At 39.7% G+C, this 22,979-nt stretch overlaps 1 protein-coding gene across 9 annotated transcripts in view; it reads left to right on the top strand.

Moving 5' to 3' along the window:
- Naglu (N-acetyl-alpha-glucosaminidase) overlaps positions 1–22,979 on the top strand; it is a 306,046-nt gene that overhangs the window by 57,857 nt on the left and 225,210 nt on the right. For all 9 annotated transcript variants that reach the window (XR_010859862.2, XM_067145901.2, XM_067145900.2 and 6 more), the window contains one exon: positions 15,145–15,210. Coding sequence is in view for 8 of the 9 variants with exons in the window: in XM_067145901.2 (XP_067002002.2) it covers positions 15,145–15,210 (66 nt within the window). In the remaining variant the exon portion in view is untranslated. The remainder of the gene's footprint in view (positions 1–15,144; positions 15,211–22,979) is intronic.

Genomic DNA, 22,979 nt, shown 5'->3' with positions numbered 1-22,979 from the left:
AGGTACACCCCAACGCTGCGCATTTAAATCTTGCCCCCCAAAAAAGCTCCTCTACAGGAGAAACAGTGAACTTGAAACTAGACCTACTTAAACCTTTACTCAGAAGATATCACTACAGTAATTTGACATAATTTTGTTATTGTGAAGTTTCCAGTACTGTGTGAATTTCTACTTGTTTTGTTTGCCCTTCATCCAGAAGTTTGGACTTTCTTCAACAGATGTCACTACAAAAACTATGATCACGCACCCTGGTGCGAAGTGGATAAACTTTGATTTAAAGAAGTTTTGTATTCATAAGTTTTTTTAAACTTGTTACCGTGTTTTTGTGGTAGTTAGGCGTGAAAGAAGGTGCGGGTATGAATGGGTCTCAAGCTACGAAATTATAGTGCATGTAAAATTAACAAGGTTATATTTTCTTTTCAAAATAATTAACAATCATGGCAGGTACAGAGTAGCAAGGCAATACAATTACAATATGTACAGGATTTGGGCTTCGAGCCCCAGCCTCACAATTCTTGAGCAATTAGCCCAGTTTTACCCCAAACACAAGTTTCAACAGAGGGGCAGAAAACCCCATTCATGCCTAGGAGCACTTGCTCCAAAATACCCAGTAAGGCCTCCTTGAGGCACGCAGAAAACAAAATTTTCGGGACAAGAGCAACTTGCTCTCAAAATTCAGGCCTGTCAAAGGCCACACCTAATTCCACCTTCAAGCTGTCCTCCAAGGACATATACACAGGGGTAAAATACCCAACCTACTGAGGTCTATTAAATGAGAAGAAGGTTAATTACATGACCTCTAAAATAACAATTAGAGAGGAGGCGATCTGCACTCCTAATGCATTTGTTCTTAAAACCTAATCTGGCTCTAGGCCACTAATGCAAGGGCTAATCCCATACTACAGAGGTGACTTTAGAAAAGAACAATTTGCTTTACGTTAACGAAGAATAGGTTGAGAAAAATAAGTTCACCTCAAAACAATATGATTGGGAGCTCGAGAGGGTTAAGCACTCTCTATCCCGATATGCAGTTTAAAGATAGAATAGATACATTTTAAGGAAGGTTACATTATGGAAAAACTTCGGACCCGCCCCGAGAGTTAAACTGCTGAGCTAGCAAAGAAAGAAGTTATTAATCGGCCATTACCTTGTTGTTGACCGCTGCCGAAGAAAGAGGCGCTTCCCGCCCCCTGCTATGTACTTTACACACTGAAAGATGGAACAGAAGTGGCGCAGAGACCCAAAAATCAGCAGTTTATATACTCTCGCGGAAAGTTCGAGGCGTTTCAGGAAGGAAAACACCCGCCCACAATCATTTTATTGGTGGATAACGAAAACCCCTATACAAGATGAAGAAGAAACACATCATTGGTGGAAAATTAATTAAAGAAATTCGGGATTGGCTAGATACAAAACAAGGGGAAAGAAAGGGTTAATATTGCCAACTTAAATAATGACTGAAAGAAATTTAGCAAGGAACAAACTTTTGAAATTAAATTTTCTCCAAAAAAAACAGTTCTTTCACTCCGCACTAGGGTGCACTATTGTTGATCTTCAGTAGTGTCCTCTAGAAGAGAAAGTTCACACTTCTTACTACCGGTAAAACAAAAATACATCAAAAGTGGCACAGTTCAAAAACTCCAAAATTTCCAGGTAGTGACATCTTCTGAGAAAGTAGAAAATGAATACCGTAGATAAAGTTCAGACTTCCTCCAGCAGAGGAGTTTCAACTGGCGCACATTTTAAATTAGCGGCGTGGAGGTGTACCGCCCGGTACAGACCTCCCCCCCCAAAAGTTCCTCCAGGGGTGACACATGCAATTTGTTTGGAAACAAGGTCCAAGTTTTGATGTTGATATGGAGATTAATTGCAGAAGTATTTATAAGATTTTCTTAATGTGGTTTGATTCAGTTTCAAAATTTTGCTGTGACTGGTGAAGTAAAGTCTTTATGTTTGTAGAAGTTGAATTCAGAAGATAAACTTTTAATACTTGAAAGTGAAGAAAACTTTTGCAAGGTCCACCAAATATTGCTATTGAATTCCCAAGTGTAGTAATTGCTGATAGTAACTGTCCATGTAGTTGATGTTGATTAAGTTGGATGGCCAGACCGGCCGTTGCAGCTTGCGTCCAAAGGCGGCCGCTCGGACCCCACAAGTACCCTGAGATACCGCTCGCCCGCACCATGAGGGGAGCAGTGGTGTTGAAGCACGCCGCGCCCGCGGTGAACATATACAGGCTGCGGGCAAGTAGCAGGTCGTGCGCCGCACATCAGCCGTGGCCGGGAGGAGAGCTCCGGCTCGCCGTGCACATGTCGTCCTCGCTGGGGTCGAGGGGGCCCTTCCTCTATCCCAGTCGCGGCACGGCGCCGCGCGGCTGCGGGGGCACTGAAACATTAAAACTAGGCGGCAGAAATTGTTGGACCATCATCTTTTTTGAGGGCACAGGCTTGTGGAGAGGTTGAGGGGCCAGCGGCGTGCAGATATCCATGACATTAATTAAGCCACTGTGTAGAGTGGAGCAGGAGACGGGAGCGTGGTAATGGCCGTGGCAAGGACAGGATGGCAGTTTAATGGTTCGGGGCAGGTTTCACAAAAATGCTTACATATAAAACAAAATACTATGGAAGGGGCAGAAAGCCTTAAAAGTGAAACTCAAAAAAAATATAACCTTCATATTCCTTTCAAGATAATATAAGGCAAGTTAGCACAGAAATTATACAGGTTTCACCTGCGACAAGTGAACCCTAAATATCCTCTCGGTGGCTGGATTGCTTAATAACAACGTAACCGGCGTAAGGAAATCGAGAATGACACACGGCCCATGGAATCTGGGGGCAAGCTTGCCCGCGGGAACAAAATTCTTGACCATTACTTGGTCACCTACCTTCAAAGGGGTGGGTCTCCGTCCACGATCATACCTTTCCCTAACCTTTTCATGAGACACTTTAAGATTGGCTTTAGCCTTCTTCCAAAGATCTTTAATGTTGTCCGGATCTATTGTCTCAGGTAGAATGTCACTCAGGGACCAGAGGTTAGAGAGCGGCGTGTTGGGAACAAACTTGAACATCAAAGAGGCTGGAGTAAATTTATGTGATTCATGAACCGCCGAATTCAAAGCAAAAGCTAACCAATGCAGGGACGTGTCCCACCTGGAATGATCTTCATGATGATAGGCAATAAGCGCGGACCTGAGATTACGGTTAACCCGTTCAGCCAGAGATGGTTGAGGGTAATAAGCAGAAGTAGTTACATGAGAGATGGACAAGTCAAAACAGAATTTACGAAAAAGATTTGATGTGAACGCCTTAGCATTATCAGACACAATATATTGGCACGGACCAAAAGAGGCAAAAATAGAATTTAAGCAAGTAATGGTGGACTGAGCGGTAGCCAGCTTAGTCGGAAATAACCAGGAAAATCTTGTGAAACCATCTACGCATACAAAGATGAACTTGTTGGCATTTCCCTTTGACTGGGGGAAGGGTCCTACATAATCAATATACAGGCGTTCCATGGGGCGCGACGCTTGATGCGAAGACAGAAGGCCTACCTTGGTGGACATGGTTGGTTTACTGATCAAACAAGATTTACAAGCTTTTACTAGTTCACGGATTTCACCGTCCATACCCTTCCAGATGAACCTTTCACGAATCTTTTCACGTGTTTTAAAGATTCCAAGATGCCCCCCTAATGGGGTCTCATGATAGTATTTGAAGATCATAGGCACAAGAACAGCTGGAACGACAACCTTCATCATCTTATCATGCCTCGAAGGACAACATAGAACACCATTCCTCAGAACATAAGGGACAACATGTTCCCCAGAAGAAAGGGTTTCCATTATCGGAGCCAGCGTCGGATCTTCACGTTGGTATTTCGCGATATCCCTAAAGAGCATGGGAGCATCTGTTAAGATGGCATTAACATCAGATAGCATGGACTCGGGAGGAGATGACTATCGACCGGTTCATGGTTCTCGATGTCGTTGGAAAACATTCGGCTGAGTCCATCAGCAACAACATTTTCGGTACCTCTGATATGCCGGACATCGAATTGGAAGGCAGAAATACGGATGGCCCAACGGGCTATACGACCAGTACGACGCGGCCTACCTAAGACCCAGCTTAAGGCTTGATTATCTGTCTCCAGGTCGAATTTGACATGTTCCAGATAGAGACGGAACTTCTCTAAGGCAAATAAGACTGCCAACCCTTCGAGCTCATAGATAGAATACTTGGCTTCTTGAGCCGATAGAGTCCTAGATGCATAGGCGATGGGTCGCCTCCCTAGTTCAGTCTCTTGAAGAAGGACTGCAGCTACTGCTGACGACGACGCGTCGGTTTGGACGATGAATTTCTTCGAGAAATCAGGCATAGCAAGTACAGGGGCATTACAGAGAGCTAATTTAAGATCTTCAAAAGCGGCTTGTTGAGAAGGTCCCCACTCGAATTTGATGCCTTTCCTACGAAGAAGGTTTAAGGGCGCCGCTCTATTAGCGAAGTTAGGAATAAACTTCCTGAAGAAATTCACCATACCAATGAACCTGGCGATACCTTTAACGTCCTTGGGAGGTTTAAAATCACGGATGGCCTGTGTTCTGGAATGATCGACGGCAACACCATCAGGTGACACAATATGCCCTAGGAATGACATAGAGGGCTTAGCAAAGGCCACCTTGGACAACTTGACAGTTAACCCAGCCTTACGAAGGCGATTGAGAACTTCTCGCAGATGATCTAGATGTTCTTCAAAGGTCTCCGAAAATACGACGACATCATCCAAGTAGTGATACAAGTACTCAAATTTGATGTCGGAGAAGACCCTATCTAGCAGCCTAGTGAGTACAGCTGCTCCCGTGGGGAGCCCGAAAGGCACGCGGTTGTATTCGTATAAGTTCCAGTCCGTGGCAAACGCTGTAAGATGTTTAGACTCTTCGGCAAGGGGAATTTGATTATAGGCCTGATTCAAGTCCAAGATAGTAAAGAACTTGGCCTTACGAAACCATGAAAAACAAGAATGAAGGTCAGGAAGGGGCACGGATTGCAACACCACCTTCCGATTGAGAGCCCTATAATCAATGACAGGCCTGAAGCCTCCTTGGGGTTTCGGGACTAGAAAAATAGGCGAAGAATACGCCGACTTAGAGGGCCTAATAATACCATCCTTCAACATTTGATCGATGATTTCTTTCAATGCCTTCATTTTAGGTGGAGATAGCCTATATGGTGGAAAACGGACAGGAATCGAATCCGTGACCTCAATTTTGTATTCAATAAGGTCAGTAACACCAAGAGTATCAGAGAACACCTCTGGAAATGACTGACATAATTTACGAATACTATCAGCCTGCTCCTCAGGTAGATGTCTAAGGTCTAACAACATCTCATCCTGGGTAGGCAAAATAGATGAACATGATACAGAATTACACTCTAACAAGGGAATTTTACAATCGGACGCAAATTTGAATGTGCACGACCTACTCTGGAGATCGAGCACAAGACCAGTGTAAGAAATGAAGTCAGCTCCCAATATAATGGGGCAAGACAAGTGCTTGGCCACAAACAATTTGATTTTCCATGTAAATTTAAAAATACGAATTTTGACATTTACAGAACCTAGGATTTCCAATGGAGATGAATTAGCCGAAACATATTGAACAGGAGATGAGACATAGTCAGGTAGTTTACAAACAGATTTCAATTTTGAATACCATTGGTCCGAAATAATTGAACAAACACTGCCTGAATCTAATAGAGCTGTTATAGGCTCGTTATTTAACTCAATCTTAAGAAAAGGAACAGGTGCGGGGGTATCCGCTGCAATCCTAAGACATTCTTTGGGGCATTCGAAAGATGAATTTGAAGATAGAACATTCCCTGAATTTTCGACCTGTTTACCAGGGGCTGAGCCTCGGGAAGAGGGATTAGTCGACTCAGCCGAAGCCAGTAGTCATTTTTTATTATTGGCATTGGTGGAGTTTGCACCAGAAGTTGAGCAGGAGGGGGTGCTTTTTGAATTTGGGCGATTTTTGGCGATATGTGAGAAAGCCCCACATTTAAAACAGCCTTGTGATGAACCAGCCCCATTCCTTGTCCCACTCGACTTGATCAGTGGACACTTATTGCGCAGATGGTCGGGCGACCCGCAAGCATAACATTTACGGGGTGTGACTGGTCGGCGAGGTGGAGGCCGAAAATTACTAAAAGAGGGAGGGGGTTCTTTCGCGACACGCAAAGAGTCGGCGTATCTAACTCCTTCCGCTGAGACGGCCAATGCTTCAAGTTCAGAGAAGGTTTGCGGGCACGCCGCGAAACACAAATATGACCTATAGGATGGTGAAATTCCTTCCCCAATAGCTTGTACAATCTGATCCTCAGGGAAGTGAAGAGCAAACACCCTAGTATAGAACTTAATATCTTGGATGAAATCTGCCAAGTTTTCATCCAAGCGCTGTACCCGATAATAGTACTTCTGAATAAGTAAGTAAGTAATAGTAAGTAATATGTTTTATTTATCCTGGCAAAGTTAGGGATGTACTCCCTTTCTTACACTTAACCAGTCTTGACCTAAATAAGGGAGGACCTTGCCCTGGCCGGGATGAAGTTAGCTAGCAAGTGGGCGTGGAAGTCTTCAATCGATGATTGCTCGGCAATGGCTCTAACTATTTTGTCTGAGAGAATACCTATTGCATAGGGATAGATAATTTGCAAAATTTGACATGGAGAAAGAGAAAACACAAGAGCATGATCCTGAAATTCAACTAAAAATCTTAAAAATGAAATTACGTCACTGGTGGTATTAACGGAAAACTTAGAAATACCTCTGAGCAACATTGCCAATGGATGAGGCAAGCTGCTAAACCCGGGTGACATAGTAGGTAAAGGTTTCAATGGCAAGGAAGTTAATTCAGAACGTATATTACTCAACGATGCACGGCGTTCAGACTCGTTGTCCAATGGGGCAGAGATAGTTTGAGCGGCAACGGTTATCCTATTGGCTTCTCCCTTAGGAGGCTCTTCCTCGCTACCTACATTCATCGTGGTGGGTTGATCAATTTTGGGAGGAACTTCCCCCGTTAACAATTGAGTGACCTTACTAGATAATTCAGAAATAATTTCAAGCAACGTACTAGCTTCCTTCCTCTGAACGTCATTCAACTTCAGAGACAACAGATCGTTAACTCTATTTGAAAAATGATATAGCCTGGCTTGCACACGCTTAATTTGATTAGGAGAAGGATCCCTTTCGTCAAAAAAACTAACTACCGATGCTAGCCCAGTAGTATTCTCGGTGATCGTGGAAAGAGAGTCGTCAATTTCTTTCTCTCCCAAATTGGGGATGGAAATGGGCAAATCAAGGGACTCTCTAAGCTTGTTGGTGTCTATCGCAACCGTGCCTCCAGATTGCACATTTCTGATAGTTAACTCATAAATCAACTCCTCCTTGCGCAAATAGTTAAGATGGAGAACATCGCGAGGGCCGGGCATGATGACAGAACAATTTTGAAAAAATCAGAACATTCCAGCAACTGAGAAAATTGTTAGAGTTTAAATCAAAGCAATGTTTAGCCGTCAAAAGGGGCTAAATTGAGACCCATTCAACCACGCTCTGCTACCACTTGTTACCGTGTTTTTGTGGTAGTTAGGCGTGAAAGAAGGTGCGGGTGTGAATGGGTCTCAAGCTACGAAATTATAGTGCATGTAAAATTAACAAGGTTATATTTTCTTTTCAAAATAATTAACAATCATGGCAGGTACAGAGTAGCAAGGCAATACAATTACAATATGTACAGGATTTGGGCTTCGAGCCCCAGCCTCACAATTCTTGAGCAATTAGCCCAGTTTTACCCCAAACACAAGTTTCAACAGAGGGGCAGAAAACCCCATTCATGCCTAGGAGCACTTGCTCCAAAATACCCAGTAAGGCCTCCTTGAGGCACGCAGAAAACAAAATTTTCGGGACAAGAGCAACTTGCTCTCAAAATTCAGGCCTGTCAAAGGCCACACCTAATTCCACCTTCAAGCTGTCCTCCAAGGACATATACACAGGGGTAAAATACCCAACCTACTGAGGTCTATTAAATGAGAAGAAGGTTAATTACATGACCTCTAAAATAACAATTAGAGAGGAGGCGATCTGCACTCCTAATGCATTTGTTCTTAAAACCTAATCTGGCTCTAGGCCACTAATGCAAGGGCTAATCCCATACTACAGAGGTGACTTTAGAAAAGAACAATTTGCTTTACGTTAACGAAGAATAGGTTGAGAAAAATAAGTTCACCTCAAAACAATATGATTGGGAGCTCGAGAGGGTTAAGCACTCTCTATCCCGATATGCAGTTTAAAGATAGAATAGATACATTTTAAGGAAGGTTACATTATGGAAAAACTTCGGACCCGCCCCGAGAGTTAAACTGCTGAGCTAGCAAAGAAAGAAGTTATTAATCGGCCATTACCTTGTTGTTGACCGCTGCCGAAGAAAGAGGCGCTTCCCGCCCCCTGCTATGTACTTTACACACTGAAAGATGGAACAGAAGTGGCGCAGAGACCCAAAAATCAGCAGTTTATATACTCTCGCGGAAAGTTCGAGGCGTTTCAGGAAGGAAAACACCCGCCCACAATCATTTTATTGGTGGATAACGAAAACCCCTATACAAGATGAAGAAGAAACACATCATTGGTGGAAAATTAATTAAAGAAATTCGGGATTGGCTAGATACAAAACAAGGGGAAAGAAAGGGTTAATATTGCCAACTTAAATAATGACTGAAAGAAATTTAGCAAGGAACAAACTTTTGAAATTAAATTTTCTCCAAAAAAAACAGTTCTTTCACTCCGCACTAGGGTGCACTATTGTTGATCTTCAGTAGTGTCCTCTAGAAGAGAAAGTTCACACTTCTTACTACCGGTAAAACAAAAATACATCAAAAGTGGCACAGTTCAAAAACTCCAAAATTTCCAGGTAGTGACATCTTCTGAGAAAGTAGAAAATGAATACCGTAGATAAAGTTCAGACTTCCTCCAGCAGAGGAGTTTCAACTGGCGCACATTTTAAATTAGCGGCGTGGAGGTGTACCGCCCGGTACAAAACTAATTAATGCTCATTTATTTTTGGGTTGGCAATATTTACCTTTTCTTTCTGCCAGTTTTGAATTTACCCAATCACAAATTTCTTTAATTAATTTTCCACCTATCACAGGCTTCTTCCTCGATTTTGAGTGTAACTTTAAATTCACCAATAAAGTGAGAGGGTGTGGCTGGTATATTCATGAAAGGTCTCGAACTTTCCCCGAGGGTTTATAAACGGCGGATTTTCACGTCTCTTGGCCAATTGATCATCATCTAACTTAGTGTGTGTGTCAAGCAGGAGGCGGGAGGCGCCTCTTTCATCAGGCAGCAGTATACCGACAAGGTAATGGACATATATCTTTATTTCTTGCTAGCACCGCAGTTTAACCTGAGGGAAAGGCCCGAATCATTAACTATGTAACCTAGTTCTCCTACAAATGTAATTTTCTGCCGGATAATGTAAAAACTTCATAAAATCTTTAATTGTAAATCGGGGATAGAGTGTGATGTACCCTCTCGAGCTCCCCTTCATATTGGTTTGAGGTGACTACGTTTTGTAACTGGTTTTCTTCCTTTCTGTATAGTCTTAAATTATTCTTATACGAGTCACTTCCATAGTTTGGGAATAGCCCCTGTTTCATCGGCCTAGTACCCCTTAGGTTTTAAGACTTCTTATCTTGGAGTGCAGGTACACGCCTCCATTCAATTTGTCTTTCGAGCCATTTACTTAACCTGTTCTTCCGTAAAGGCCCAATAGGTTGGGTACAAGATACCCCTGTTTCATATTTGTAAGTTGTGCCTTGATGGCAAGGAATTGTAATTTTCTGATATTGCCTTGAATAGGCTGGAGAACTGAGAGCACGTTAGCTCTTTTTCAAAGTTTTGTAAGATTAATGAGTGCCTCTGGGAGGCTTGATATTGAAATTGACTGAGCAAGTACTCCATGAATTAGGGGAGTTCTGCCCTTGCATAAAAATTGTGCTCTTTGTAAAGTTGAGCTGAGAGCTCAGGAAATGTAAAGCGAGGGTCTTGAAGCCCAGGACTTGTGGAATTCACTGTATTGTATTTTCTTTGACTTGTTCCAAATTTGCTAATTGTAACTGTTATTTGTTGTTTTTTGAAATTATAAAGAAATATAACCTTTGTTAAAGTTTTAAAATAACTTCGATATTGTAGTTAGACCCATTCACCCCGGTAACTTCTTTCACCTCTGCTGGTCCACGGGTAGCCCCGTAACAACAACAGCAACAACAACAATGGCAGCAACAATGATAACAACAACAACAACAATAATAATAATAATAATAATAATAATAATAATAATAATAATAATAATAATAATAATAATAATAATAATAATAATCTAGACTGCACTTAAGTGTACCCTAATTACAAGAGGTTAACCAAAACAATGGAAATGTATTAAACTAAAGTCTAAAACTGTCTTCTACAGTGCGTGATAGAAATTAAGACTGCCCTTACATGGTGAATATTATTATTATTATTATTATTATTATTATTATTATTATTATTATTATTATTATTATTATTATTATTATTATTCCAGTCTGTACAGGGGGAATTAGGATGATAAGGAAATCTCATGATCTGTACCAACACTCAGAGAAAATTTCAGGCACATTTAGGAAAAGACGTTTGTGGACATATTCTCAGAATGAGTAATCAGAGATTGACCAAAAGAATTCTGAACCTTGCGCTATCAATGAAGGTAAAAAACAATTGGCTGCTCAAAGTTGGAAAAGATCCCCAGGAAATAGGCATCACAGATGACATTGTGTTAGACAGATTTAAGTTCAGAAAATTAGTCGACAATCACCGCTTTAAACATCATCCAAGCACTGCCACCAATAAAACCTGGTCAGAAGACCGCAAGAAAAGCCACAGTGAGAAGATGAAGAGATTTTTGGGAGAAGGAAAAGGCAACTACATCAGCTAAATAAGTTCAGTCGCGCTCCTTAGTTGGGCATAATGAAGAAAGAAAGAATAATAATATTATGTGTATAGTTTTAACTACATTTCTATAATGAGGAAAGCAATGGGAAACTACATCACTCCTCATTTCCCTAGTACGCCTCTTCAGTGATGCCTAGGCCATCTATGACAGCTGATGGAAGAGCTGTTGAGGATTCCACCAGCGGCATCGCTGACGGACTGTACATGCATATACATTTCTATAGTTTCAGTTAATCTGTTATTTCTATTATAATTAGATTATATCTAAGTAGAACTGTAGTGTAGTTATTTTATTAGTTAGTATCTTGCTTTCTTTATTGTTGTATAATCCTTGTGTAGCATATATTATTACTTTCCTTTGTTTATTTAAAAAAATTAAAGAGTACATTATTTTATTCTTGTTGATATTTTCAAATTTCATATTGCTGTGAAGTACTAGAGATGGCCATATTTGAATATGCTACCCTCCAGAAATTGCAGTTTTTTTAATGGTTTTTGAATTTTTTTCAAAGCTATTGAAATTTGACAAATATTGAGGACACATCTGCTAAATCATAATAATAAAAAAACCTTCTTGGTCAATTGACATGGGTATCTTTGTTTACAACCAGTCATTTGCTTTCTCACCATTCATTGCTTGATGACGGGCTCGCATCGAGTTGTTGCAGGTTGTCATCTGTACACGGCAAACAACCCAAATTTTCAGGGAGCAGTATAAATCTACATTACAGAACCCACTTCATTTTGAAATTAGCTCATTATCTAAGTTTACTTGCCTGAAGCATCAGAATTATCATGTTCTCTTAGTGTGTAATAGTTATTCTTGTCCTCAATTTCAGAAGAAGAGTCTTCCATAAGAACATCTAGTATGGATTCATCTTCTAAATTTCATACACTTGAATCAGACATGCTAAATATTCACATTAATGACACAAACAAGCCTGCCTCTCGAACGCTCTTCCTGTCCCCACTCATGTACTTTCCTGCTCATTTCTCAGCTGTGAGTGAATGATGATGCAGCCTCAGTTTATGTAGGATTGTGGCTGTGCTATCAATGCCTTGAAAAAAAGAGCTCTCATCTTATGCTCGTAACTTTTACATTTTGTGCTTATAGAAGCATCCAACAGTTTTTTGGTGAAGTCACCGCTCGCTCAGACAGCAGCTACTATTTTTAGCTACAGTGAAAATATGTGCCCGTATATTCTCGAGCTCTGTCAGCAGCAATGAAATGTGTTAAAGAATTGCTGAGGAATGCAGGTATAGGACCTGCAGATGCGAGTGGGCATTAAGGATTACGAGGGAAAATATAGAGAGTTTGAGGGAGATAATTAAGCTTATACAGAGGATAGGAATGAAGGTAATCCTCCCTCAAACAATCTACAGGGTACAGTAAGTGGACAAGACGGAGGGGAACGAAGGGGAGAAGTTATGGTAGACAGGTGGGCAAATGTTTCAAGGTGAAAGAAATTGCGGGCTAAGGGATCTAGTCAGGGGGAGATGGGGAATAGGAAAGTGTTATGAAGGAGGTGGAGGTAAGAGAAAAGGGAGAAGCAAGAAAGAGAAACAGAATAGAGGATATAAAGAGGGAGGTGAAATGGGGCCATGAAAGGGAGAAAAAGGAAGGGGAAGTAGGTTCTACAGTTGTCAGAGGAGTTAAAGGAGACTAGGGGGGGAGGAAGCTAACGAAACTAATAAAATCAATTGTTAGGCATGTAGGAAAGTTTGTGGAGAAAAGGGAACCCAGCTAGTGTGTTATCCAGGAATTAAGACAGATGTTGAGGAAAGTAGACGGAAGGAGGGGCTTAACAGAAGGTGGTAGTTTTTCACATTGGTGCCAACAAAGTAAGGCAACCAGGAATAGGTATAGGATGAAGGATCTAGTATGAACCAAACTCGCACAGTGGAGAAGTGCCTGCTTTAAGATTATAGTGACCACTTGGTACCTACTCCTGCATCTTAGGATCATTCAGCCTGTCAGTAAGTTAAGAGCTTATGCCCAGTTTGCACTTTCATTTTAAACAAGTTGTGGTTTTATATACTTCCTGAATTTCTTTTGTGAATACGTATTGCACTTTTTTCTCAGTAGTACTCCTGCTTCTCTTTTTTCCCCTACATTTTTACTTCAAAGATGTCCCATCTTGAAAATGTGCCTACTTATTTTATAAGTGGGGTTTTGTAGCTCCTTCAAATGCGACTATGGTGCAGTGTACCAATATTATGCATGAATGTCCACTCTGCTCATACCAGGGATCACAGGAAGATTTATTGGATGTTCCAGCAGCCTTAATCCAGTGGCTGAATTGGCTAGAAGTGCAGTTGTGAACTAGTGTTGTGTGCATAATTAGGTCCCTTTCTGTAATCACAAGTCAACCACTTGCTGTAGATATTTATCAGTCAATGGCTTCTTTTGTATTTATAATTTAATTTTCAATTTTATTTGATATTTATTGCCCATGTATGCCATATGACAAGTAAATAAATTGTGAAAATTGTGTGTTCTTTTATTTAGGAAGTTAAATCATGATTTTGGACTACATAATTCAAACTTAAAAGAACTTTCTTCAGTTCATCCCAAGTATTTCTGGTGTCACTTGGAGCAACTAAGGCTCATTTTGATTTTGGCAGGAGTTTAAGGCCAGATGCTCTTTGTGATGGCAGGCAATTTTAGAGATTAAAATCTCAGCTCAGGATCGTTCTGCATTTGAACTCTCAGCCAGTAGTTAAGTCACTAAGCTACAGTAATCATGCTCCCCAGCTGATAAGAAAATAAATTAAACAGTTTTCTTGAACACACCATGCATAGAATATGTTTTAACAATGAAACCACACAAATGTATGTATGTTGGGTATTCAGCCCGAAGGCTGGTTTGATCCTCTACAGCTCCACCAACAGCTGTCATAGATAGCCTAGGTGTCACTGAAGAGGCATACTAGGGAAATTACAAATATGTAAATGAAAAAATCTACTTTTGATATTTTATGATTTTACTCACTCGTTTTTAGAGGAACTACCATGTAATATTTATAATATTCTTTTCCTCCATCTTCTTAGGACACCGTCTTGCTACGAGGGCTGGCAATCCAATTGATTATGATAACTCTTCAAACACCAGTTCGAAAGATTTCAATGGAAGTTTGTCCACATCAGCAGCGCATGTCTTTAAGCCAGGAATTTCTCCATCTCCCTATCTTCAGGGAGATTCCTAATACCCTCTCCTTACTTAAGGTGTGCCTTGGACTGAGGGCTATTGCTTTAATAACTCTTACCATAACCATACTGAATGTTTTGGAGAGATAGCTCAGTAGGACTTCCATTTCCTTTCTGTGCTGCAGTGTGGGAATAGTACAGGCTGCTGCAGCTGTGCTTCCCATGTCCGCTGCAGTGCCGCTAGTGAAGTCCATTCTGGAGCTGCTGTCCTCCAGCAGGAAATGTCAACCCTGGACAGTGGGCTGCATCCTCCATCAGCTCTGCCCTCTTCTCCTTCTCCTTTGGTGATGATGAGGAACCTTTTACTCATGTTCAACCCGAGTATGGGGCTGCCTCCTCCGCCATTTGCATTGTACGAAAGACTATCTTCTTCATTGCAAATGCTGTTGAGGTCTTCACTTATTACTTTGAGCTAGGGCTCTCCATATTTATGACCCCTGGAGAGAGGGTGTCTCGGTATTAGTAAGCCCCCAGGAATTGGGCTGCCTGTTGGTCCGCAGGTGCATTTCCGGGGTGTCTTTGAACCAGCCCACATATATGTGGGCCCTCTATCCACCACCTGGAGTTGCGCCCTCTAGGAGTTAACAGGCCCCCCAGAGAGATTTATGATTATTACTATTTTATTCTAATAGACATTTATTAATTGCCATAACAGTGTTTAAAATGCAGAAATAGATAACAAAATGTGTGATATGTCGCACACCCAAAGTTGTACTTACGGTAACTATGACTAATGGCAGAGTACACAGGTGTGCTATACAGCTGTTGATAATGCTGTCTATGTGTCGCTTTTGATCAAGGAGGTCTTCCGAAGAAATGTATTCTATGTTAAAAAAGGACTAATCCATACATTTTTGTGACCTAAATCAAAGTCTAATATCTTTCTGTTACAGAGTATTTCCAGAAGCTAACATGACAAGTATGGTGAAATGGAACCATTTCAAGGATGATTACTGCTGGTGAGTTTTTTAAAAGACATATTTTGTAAAGAAGCTTCTAAACAAGGCATTTCTAAAAATTGATGAAGTTCTAAAAATATTTTCAATATACACAGCTCTGTTGTTCAGGTTGAGATCCTTGACATACCTTTCATTTTTTTTTGCTGGTGGTTTAATGTTGCAGTAACTCATGAAAGGTTTTTGGCACTGCAGGATGAGAAAGTAGCAGTCATAGCCTTAACCCTTAGAACTCACTCGGCGGGTCACACGCGACAACAAAATTATCCTGCATAGATCCTATGTTGGGCAAAGCCCAACACGATTTTCTTCTCTCAGTAACTCTTTTGTCGTGTTACACACACATGAATCACAGATATAGTAAGCTATAGCCATCTTTTGATGATAATTTGAAATCTTGTATTGCTATAACTCTTTGAATTTGGGATTTGTGGAGGATTCTTTGAAGACAATGCAAGTTTGTAAACAGAATTTGCTTAACAACATGGCATCGTTCGAGAAGCAATGGAATTATTCCGATGCTAATCTCACCTAGTTCCCCGCTGATGACCTTTCCGAGTAGACTGATACATAACCATCAATATACACATTCCGTACAAGCTTACAATAACCTAAATTCACATTAGGGATATAACTATCATTCAAATTGGCACGCGTTTGTGGTTAACTTCTCAAAATCTAGCATTGTGAATCACATAATGGCACATACACATTATCTGTAGGCAATTTCACACTCCTACTATTTTATGTCATTAACTACGAGTAATTTTAGAATGAAAATCTGGGAATCTTATCACTTATCTCGATCCGATTGTGTCATCTGCTTGCTTCTGCTGGTTTCATGCCATCTCTGCACAATCAGCTTCCTCCACCATTTTAAGCATACATCATATTGCCGGTTTGCATGCAATAAGAAGATAATATTAGTTGGGTGTAATGAACAGTTAGATCTTCCATTATAAATCTTCTAACCTATATGAATGGTTATTGGTATTCCTTAATGTTTCAGAAATGTTCTCTAAATATATATCCAATAAGACTTTTTCATCAGCTGATTGTTGACTAATGTTCCTAACTAATATTTCTGTTGTTCTTGATGGTATTATGCCGCTTATTTTCTCAGCTTTATACTGGATTGTATCCTCTTCTGTCTCCGATATCTTAACATGTGATGTATGCGTATTTCCTTATTCTCGATTTATCTTGTACGCGTAAAGGACTAACTCCAGCGCTAAGATGAATATTATCTCTCGGTTTCTTCTTTCCGTACGTTGACACAACTCTTCTTGATTTGCAGTACAATTTTACTATCTTTTTCAAACTCGATCTTAACTTACATAGTACTTAAGAATAGCCTCAATTCAACTATTTTCTTTTGGACCATAGTTATTTAATCAAAGAACCTCTTTTCTTGCCGGTCTTCATAAGTCTACGCCTTCTAATTACGGTCAATTCGCATCTTGGATTCATCACATAGATGTTCGCACTGTTTGAAGCTACTCCGCACCATTTTCTCCGCTACATCTGCATGTCAATGGCCATCTCGACTGTAACGTAATTGTACACTATTGATGGTCATTTCCACTGTCTTTGTTTTGCTCATCTTCAGTCCAAAATTTTTGAATTGTTGTTCCATTCATTTTCTTCTGAACTTCAGCTTCTGTCTCTCCCCATAAAAGCACATCATCAGCAAATACCAGGGCGTTTGATTCACTGTCCCTTTTCTTGATAGATTTGATGACCTTGTCCATTAGTATTACGAACAGGAGTGGTGACAGAGCACTTCTTTGTTGGACACCTCTCTTTGTTTCAAACCATTTTGATCGTCCGTTGCCTACCTGGACACAGCTGTGGCACTTCTGGTATAGCATCTTGACTTTGTCAATGAAGTACTTTGGCACCTTTAGGTCTTCCAGACATTCCCATTTCTTGTTTCAAGGAACACTATCATATGCTTTTTCAATGTCCACAAATGCAATCACAAGATTTCTTCCGTATTCCCAGTACTTTTCTGTCAGCATCTTTACTGCAAAGATAAGATCCACAGTCCTCCGACCTTTCCTGAACCCGTGTTGTTCTTCCTCAAGCAAAGGTTCCACTATCTTCCTAAGTCTTGTTTCTATGATCTTTTCCAGCAGCTTCAGTGAGTGTGACAACAGTGTGATGCCTCTGTAATTTCGACATTTCTGTCGGTTGCCCTTTTTGAACAGCGGGATGATGACTCCTTTACTCCAATCTTCTGGAATTTTGTTACCTTCCCAAATCACTGATAACAGTCTATATAGCCAATTCAAGCCTGATATTCCAGCTGTCTTTATCATGTCTGAGCTGAGATCATCAAAGCCTGGGGATTTCCCATTTTGCATGCTCTTTAGTACTGTTTCTACCTCAAGCCATGTTAATGGGTATTTGTTGCTTTTGGCTTCATCTACACTACAGTCATTGGTGGTGGTGTTATTCCCATCTCCATTTAACAGCATGTTGAAGTACTTCTTCTGTTTCATCTTTCTGTCAACCATACTATTATTAATGTAAGAATAATTTACTATATCATCATCATCATCATCATCATCATCATCATCATCATCATCATCATCATTTCCCTTTATCCAGCTATAACCAGGTAGGGGCAAATATGGTTCTTCTCCACTTTTCTTCAGTCTTTCCACCACTCCTCCAACACTGTGTCCCAGTCTAGGTTTCTTTCTATATTACTGAGTTGGATTGTGTCCTTCCATCTCAATCGTGGTCGTCCATGGCCTCTCCTTCCTTGCATTTGCAATTTCATCACCTTTTTTGGCATTCTTTCATCACTTATTCGCTTTATATGCCCAAACCATCTTAGTCGGCTCTTCTCTATTCTATCATTCATTTTTTCCACTCCAATTTCTTCCCGGATTTTCTCATTCCTTATTTTGTATCTTCTACTCTTCTGTATCATACTCCTCAAGAACTTAATTTCGGCTGCCTGTATTCGACTCTCAACCTTCTTCATCATTGTCCAAGTTTCTGCTCCGTAATTTGTTATGGGTACATAATACATCTTGTACATAGTTTCCTTTACTTCCATTGGCACATCTTTGTCCCATAACATGTTTCTTACACTATGATAGAAACAGCTTCCAGCTTGAATCCTCTTACTAATTTACCATCTGTAAGTTATTAACATTTAGATGGATGCTTTCATAGGCCATATTGATAGAAATTATATCTTTTAGATTTATGCCATATTGGGAATCAATTGATCATTGCTCTGTTGATCGAATGATACTCTTGTTCATCAACAGATGGCTTATTATGCACTATAATATTCTGAAAAGGAATTTATGATATAGATGTTGATTCCCATAGGGAACCTGAAATTTATGAAATTTATATTGACATATTTGCTCCAAGTCTGATGTTTTATGTTTTCACACCTGTGAGTTGGAGAATAGGCTGTACAAGATCATTAGACTGTTCAAAGACAGGGGAAAAGAGGAGGAATATAAATAAAAGAATGGAATGAGTCATAGCAGAAGAAAAAGAGACATGAGGAATAGAATCAAGATGGAGGTGGAGAAAAAAGTAAGTCTAAAACAGTAAGAGACAAAGAGAAAGAAGAAGTAATTCAAAGAAGGTTAAAGAGATGAAAATTAAAATGAATGAATATGCAATACAGTGAGTGAACCGTCTTGTAATGAGGAGAGTACTAATTTGGAAAACCAAAATGAAATAGAGACAGTAAAGGACTACTCAAATCTTTAATGGCTGCCTACCAGGTGCTCTATTGCTTAATTGATAACTTATGTCCAAGTGGACTGACATGTTTGGCTAAACATGCTGGTTCATTGCATCTCGTATCAAGGAATTCCAAAGAAATATTTGTCTCAACCAGCCAGACACGTTAACCTTAGCTGTTCATGATGATATGTTTCAAGATGTTTGAGCTTTTACGCACACAAAACACAGTTGGTTCTAAGATCATATGGGAAGTAGTGGAAATACGTAAAAATCCCAGTAATTTTCACAGGGACACTGGCTGTCATTTAAACAATACCTGGTTGCCAGCTGTTAAAGAGTTGAGTAGGATTCTGTTCAGAAGGAATTGAAGGTCTTCTGACGGGTTACGTGAACGCTGGTGATCCACGAAATATCACTGTAATATTTGTCACAAACGGAAGGTAATCATTAATTTACTGAAATAAAGTCTCAAATCCCAGGTAGATTAAGAAATACCGTCGTTACTAGCAAGAAATATGAGTATGAACATACGAGCTGTAAACAGGAGTCCATTATGTTGCATTCTGCCGCTTGCGCCGTTTTTTGTTTCTTTCTTGAGGTCCAGGGCTGGCACCAACGAGCTCTAGCTCTCTCTCTCTAGCTCGTTGGCTGGCACCGATGAATGGGAGTGGGGGTATTTTGTTGAACCAAAAATAGCATGATCCCTGGACCAATACATATATATATTAAAAGGAAAATTGCATGATCCCTGGACCAATAAATCGTTTAATGAATCAGTTATAGTGCTCTTGAAGTGACAGTCCATCAAATTACATCGAATGAGAAAAATCAATAAAACGACACCAAAGAACTTCAGTGAGCAAAGACATCACAGACGACAGTGTTGGACAAACAAAACACTTACGGAAGCGCTGCGACGTAGCAGAAATAGTTGTAAGGCAGTAAAGTATGTATTCTCTAAAATAAAATATTTCGTATTATTTCTTAATCAACCTGGGATTTGAGACTTTATTTGAGTAAAAACAAGTACTCTCTTCAATTTGTGACAAATATTACAGTGATATTTCGTGGATCACCAGCGTTCACGTAACCCTTCTGAAGTCTCAGCAAATGTCATGGTTTCATATGCATAGCAGATGAAGTTTATTTGCTTCTTGTTGATCTTGATTCCTTTATCAACTTCATCAAGGGCAATTTGAAGAATTACTTCAGAGTATAACTTAAAATGGCTTGGAGAGAGGATACAACTCCTACCAATACAGCTTTGTTTTTGCTCACATTGTTTCTATCAAGCCCATTATGTTGCAGCTGATGTATGAGGATATCTTGTTGAACATTGTCGAAAGCTTTTGCATAATCAGTGAAGCAAGCAAAGGGGAGCGTGATTAGCTTAGTGGCTTAGCTGCTGGCTCCAACCTGGAAGGCTAAGGTTTGATTTCCAGTCAATCCTGGGTTGAGATTTTTATCTCAAGAATTATGTGGCACCAGGAAGGGCATCTGGCTTTAAATCCCTGGCCAAATCCAAAATGAACCTGGGTAGCTCTAGCAACTCCAAAAATAACTGTGATTAGCTGAAGAAAGAGAGAGAGTGAAGTAACCAAAGCCAGTTGTTGTTTTTTTAACTAAAACTTAGATAGACACCAGGCTGCCCCTAGTACCAAAACCCGTTGTATAACCAAACTGAGTTTTGCTGATGTTTTCCTTTACTTTTCCTTGATTATTGGGAGTGTGGAATTCTTAAACACACTTTCAGAGTGTGTCTTATCAGCCTGAAGTCACTACATTATTTGGTGATTTCTTTGGCAGGTTGATAAAAGTGGATTTCAGCCAGTATGCTGGGATGTTTCCTGTGTTGTGGGTATGGTTGAACAGCTTCAAAGAAAGTCATTGATGAAAACATCAGTCATTTTAAGAAGTTCTGCATTCATTTGATCTGGTACAATGGTTTTGCTAGATTTTATTTGGGCTAAGACTTCCTCCATCTCATCGTTGAGAATTTCTGGACCATCTCATTCCTCTTTGACATCTTCAGAAACTAATTGATCGTCTCTGAAAAGATTTGTGATGTAATTCTTCCATAGTTCCACTTGCTTTTCCTTATCCACTGCAAGTTTCTTTTTACTGTTGTTTAGTTTTGCACCCATTTTATTTATTTTTCTTACACAAACAATCTAAACTAAAAGTAACCTTTCTATTGAAGAAATTGATCAAAATCTGTAGGCTATCTTCTTATGCCTTATAAAAAAAGGAGAGATAATATTGAACTATCTGAACACAGTTCTTTAGAATCTGGATAAGAATGTCTTGAATTTCATAAAGCAGTATCAGTAGACACATAACTCTTTCCACTCTGTTGACAAGTGACATGTAGCTGTGGTTCCAGTATGGACTGTGTGTTAACACTTTTATGTTTCTCTTACTTGCTGCTATCTGCTGGGCAGTTTGTGAACATCTTATTATTAATATTCTTCCTAGTAGTTATTTCTATGGTTTCCAAGAGAGTGTATTCCTTTGTTCTAAATTTTGTACTTTTTTTTTTTTTTTTTGTAATATCTTTCCTAAGTGGGTGGATGTTGTTGAAATGTCATATTTTTGCCCTTTGCTTTAGGACATTGCCCGGTAGTATAGAAATACATTCTGCAATATAACAAACAATAATAACACATTTTTATTTTTCACTTCTTTGCATTTTTTTGCCAATTTGGGATGATCAGTCATTATTTCAACTTTCAATAGCGTTTTAAGTCATTTTGAAGAACTTTTAGATCATTTTAAAATGTTCTTTTTTTTAATTTATACTTGTAATCTTTATTGTCCACAAGTGACAATGTAAAAATATACACATTTTTCTTATGTATGGTTAAATTTGCTAGATATATTTCATGACCAACCAAAGTGACCAGCAGTTGTTGGTGACTAAGAAAGGTTAAGGGAAAGATTTATACCTGTGATCTTGTGTTTTCAAGATATGTGCAGGAACACAATACAGAACTCTGATAATTAGGAACCGGGCGAGTTGGCTGTGTGCGTAGAGGCGCGCGGCTGTGAGCTTGCATCCGGGAGATAGTAGGTTCGAATCCCACTATCGGCAGCCCTGAAAATGGTTTTCCGTGGTTTCCCATTTTCACACCAGGCAAATGCTGGGGCTGTACCTTAATTAAGGCCACGGCCGCTTCCTTCCAACTCCTAGGCCTTTCCTATCCCATCGTCGCCATAAGACCTATCTGTGTCGGTGCAACATAAAGCCCCTAGCAAGAAAATGATAATTAGGAGAAACTATTTCCTAACTTTCTCAAGGGCAAACAATGCACCAGCCTTTGCACCCACTCCATACAGCCAGTCATTCACCCCTGTGTACCTCCAGGCCAAGAACAAACAGAAATGAGAAAGGTTTGGAAACATCAGTTATTGAAATAATAACATGAAGTTATTTATTAGACCACCTAAACAATACAAAATCGTCTTGGATGATTTACATAAATTTGTTAACTAATAGTGGTACATGTTTTGCCTTCCCTGAAGGCATCATCAGCTATAGTCTTAACCTTAAATTAAAATAAGCGTCTAAATAACATGTAATAATGAAATGAATTTTAAAATCTTGAAGAGATTTGAAGTAAAATAACATTAAAAAGAACAGTTTCAAATAGGATCTCTGTTCTTCAACTTCTACTCTACAACTTCATATCCTCAACGTGTTCTACAACTTCACCATATGCCTCTGACTTTCGTCTTTTATCTTCAAGATCATGATTAAATTCGGATCTCTCGACTAACTTTGACTTTTATTCTCTCTTCTTTACTTTGATTATATACGATTTTTCGCCATCGTCTAATTATAACTGCCAGACTATCAACTTTATTTTTATGCAATCTTACTACTTGTTGTATAACAATCTGTTGTTTTATCCATTGCACTTATTTTAGCAGCCTTCTAATGTTAATTTTATTAATACTTCCACTATTATATCTCATCACATTGTATTTTTAAACCATCATTGTTATTTTTAATGTTATTTTACTTCAAATCTCTTCAAGATTTTAAAATT

This window comes from Anabrus simplex, chromosome 4, assembly GCF_040414725.1.
Source record: "Anabrus simplex isolate iqAnaSimp1 chromosome 4, ASM4041472v1, whole genome shotgun sequence".
In the NCBI taxonomy this organism is placed as follows: Eukaryota; Metazoa; Arthropoda; class Insecta; order Orthoptera; family Tettigoniidae; genus Anabrus; species Anabrus simplex.
The sequence above is the reverse complement of the archived record's forward strand: the minus strand, read 5'-3'. Positions and strand labels throughout refer to the sequence as shown.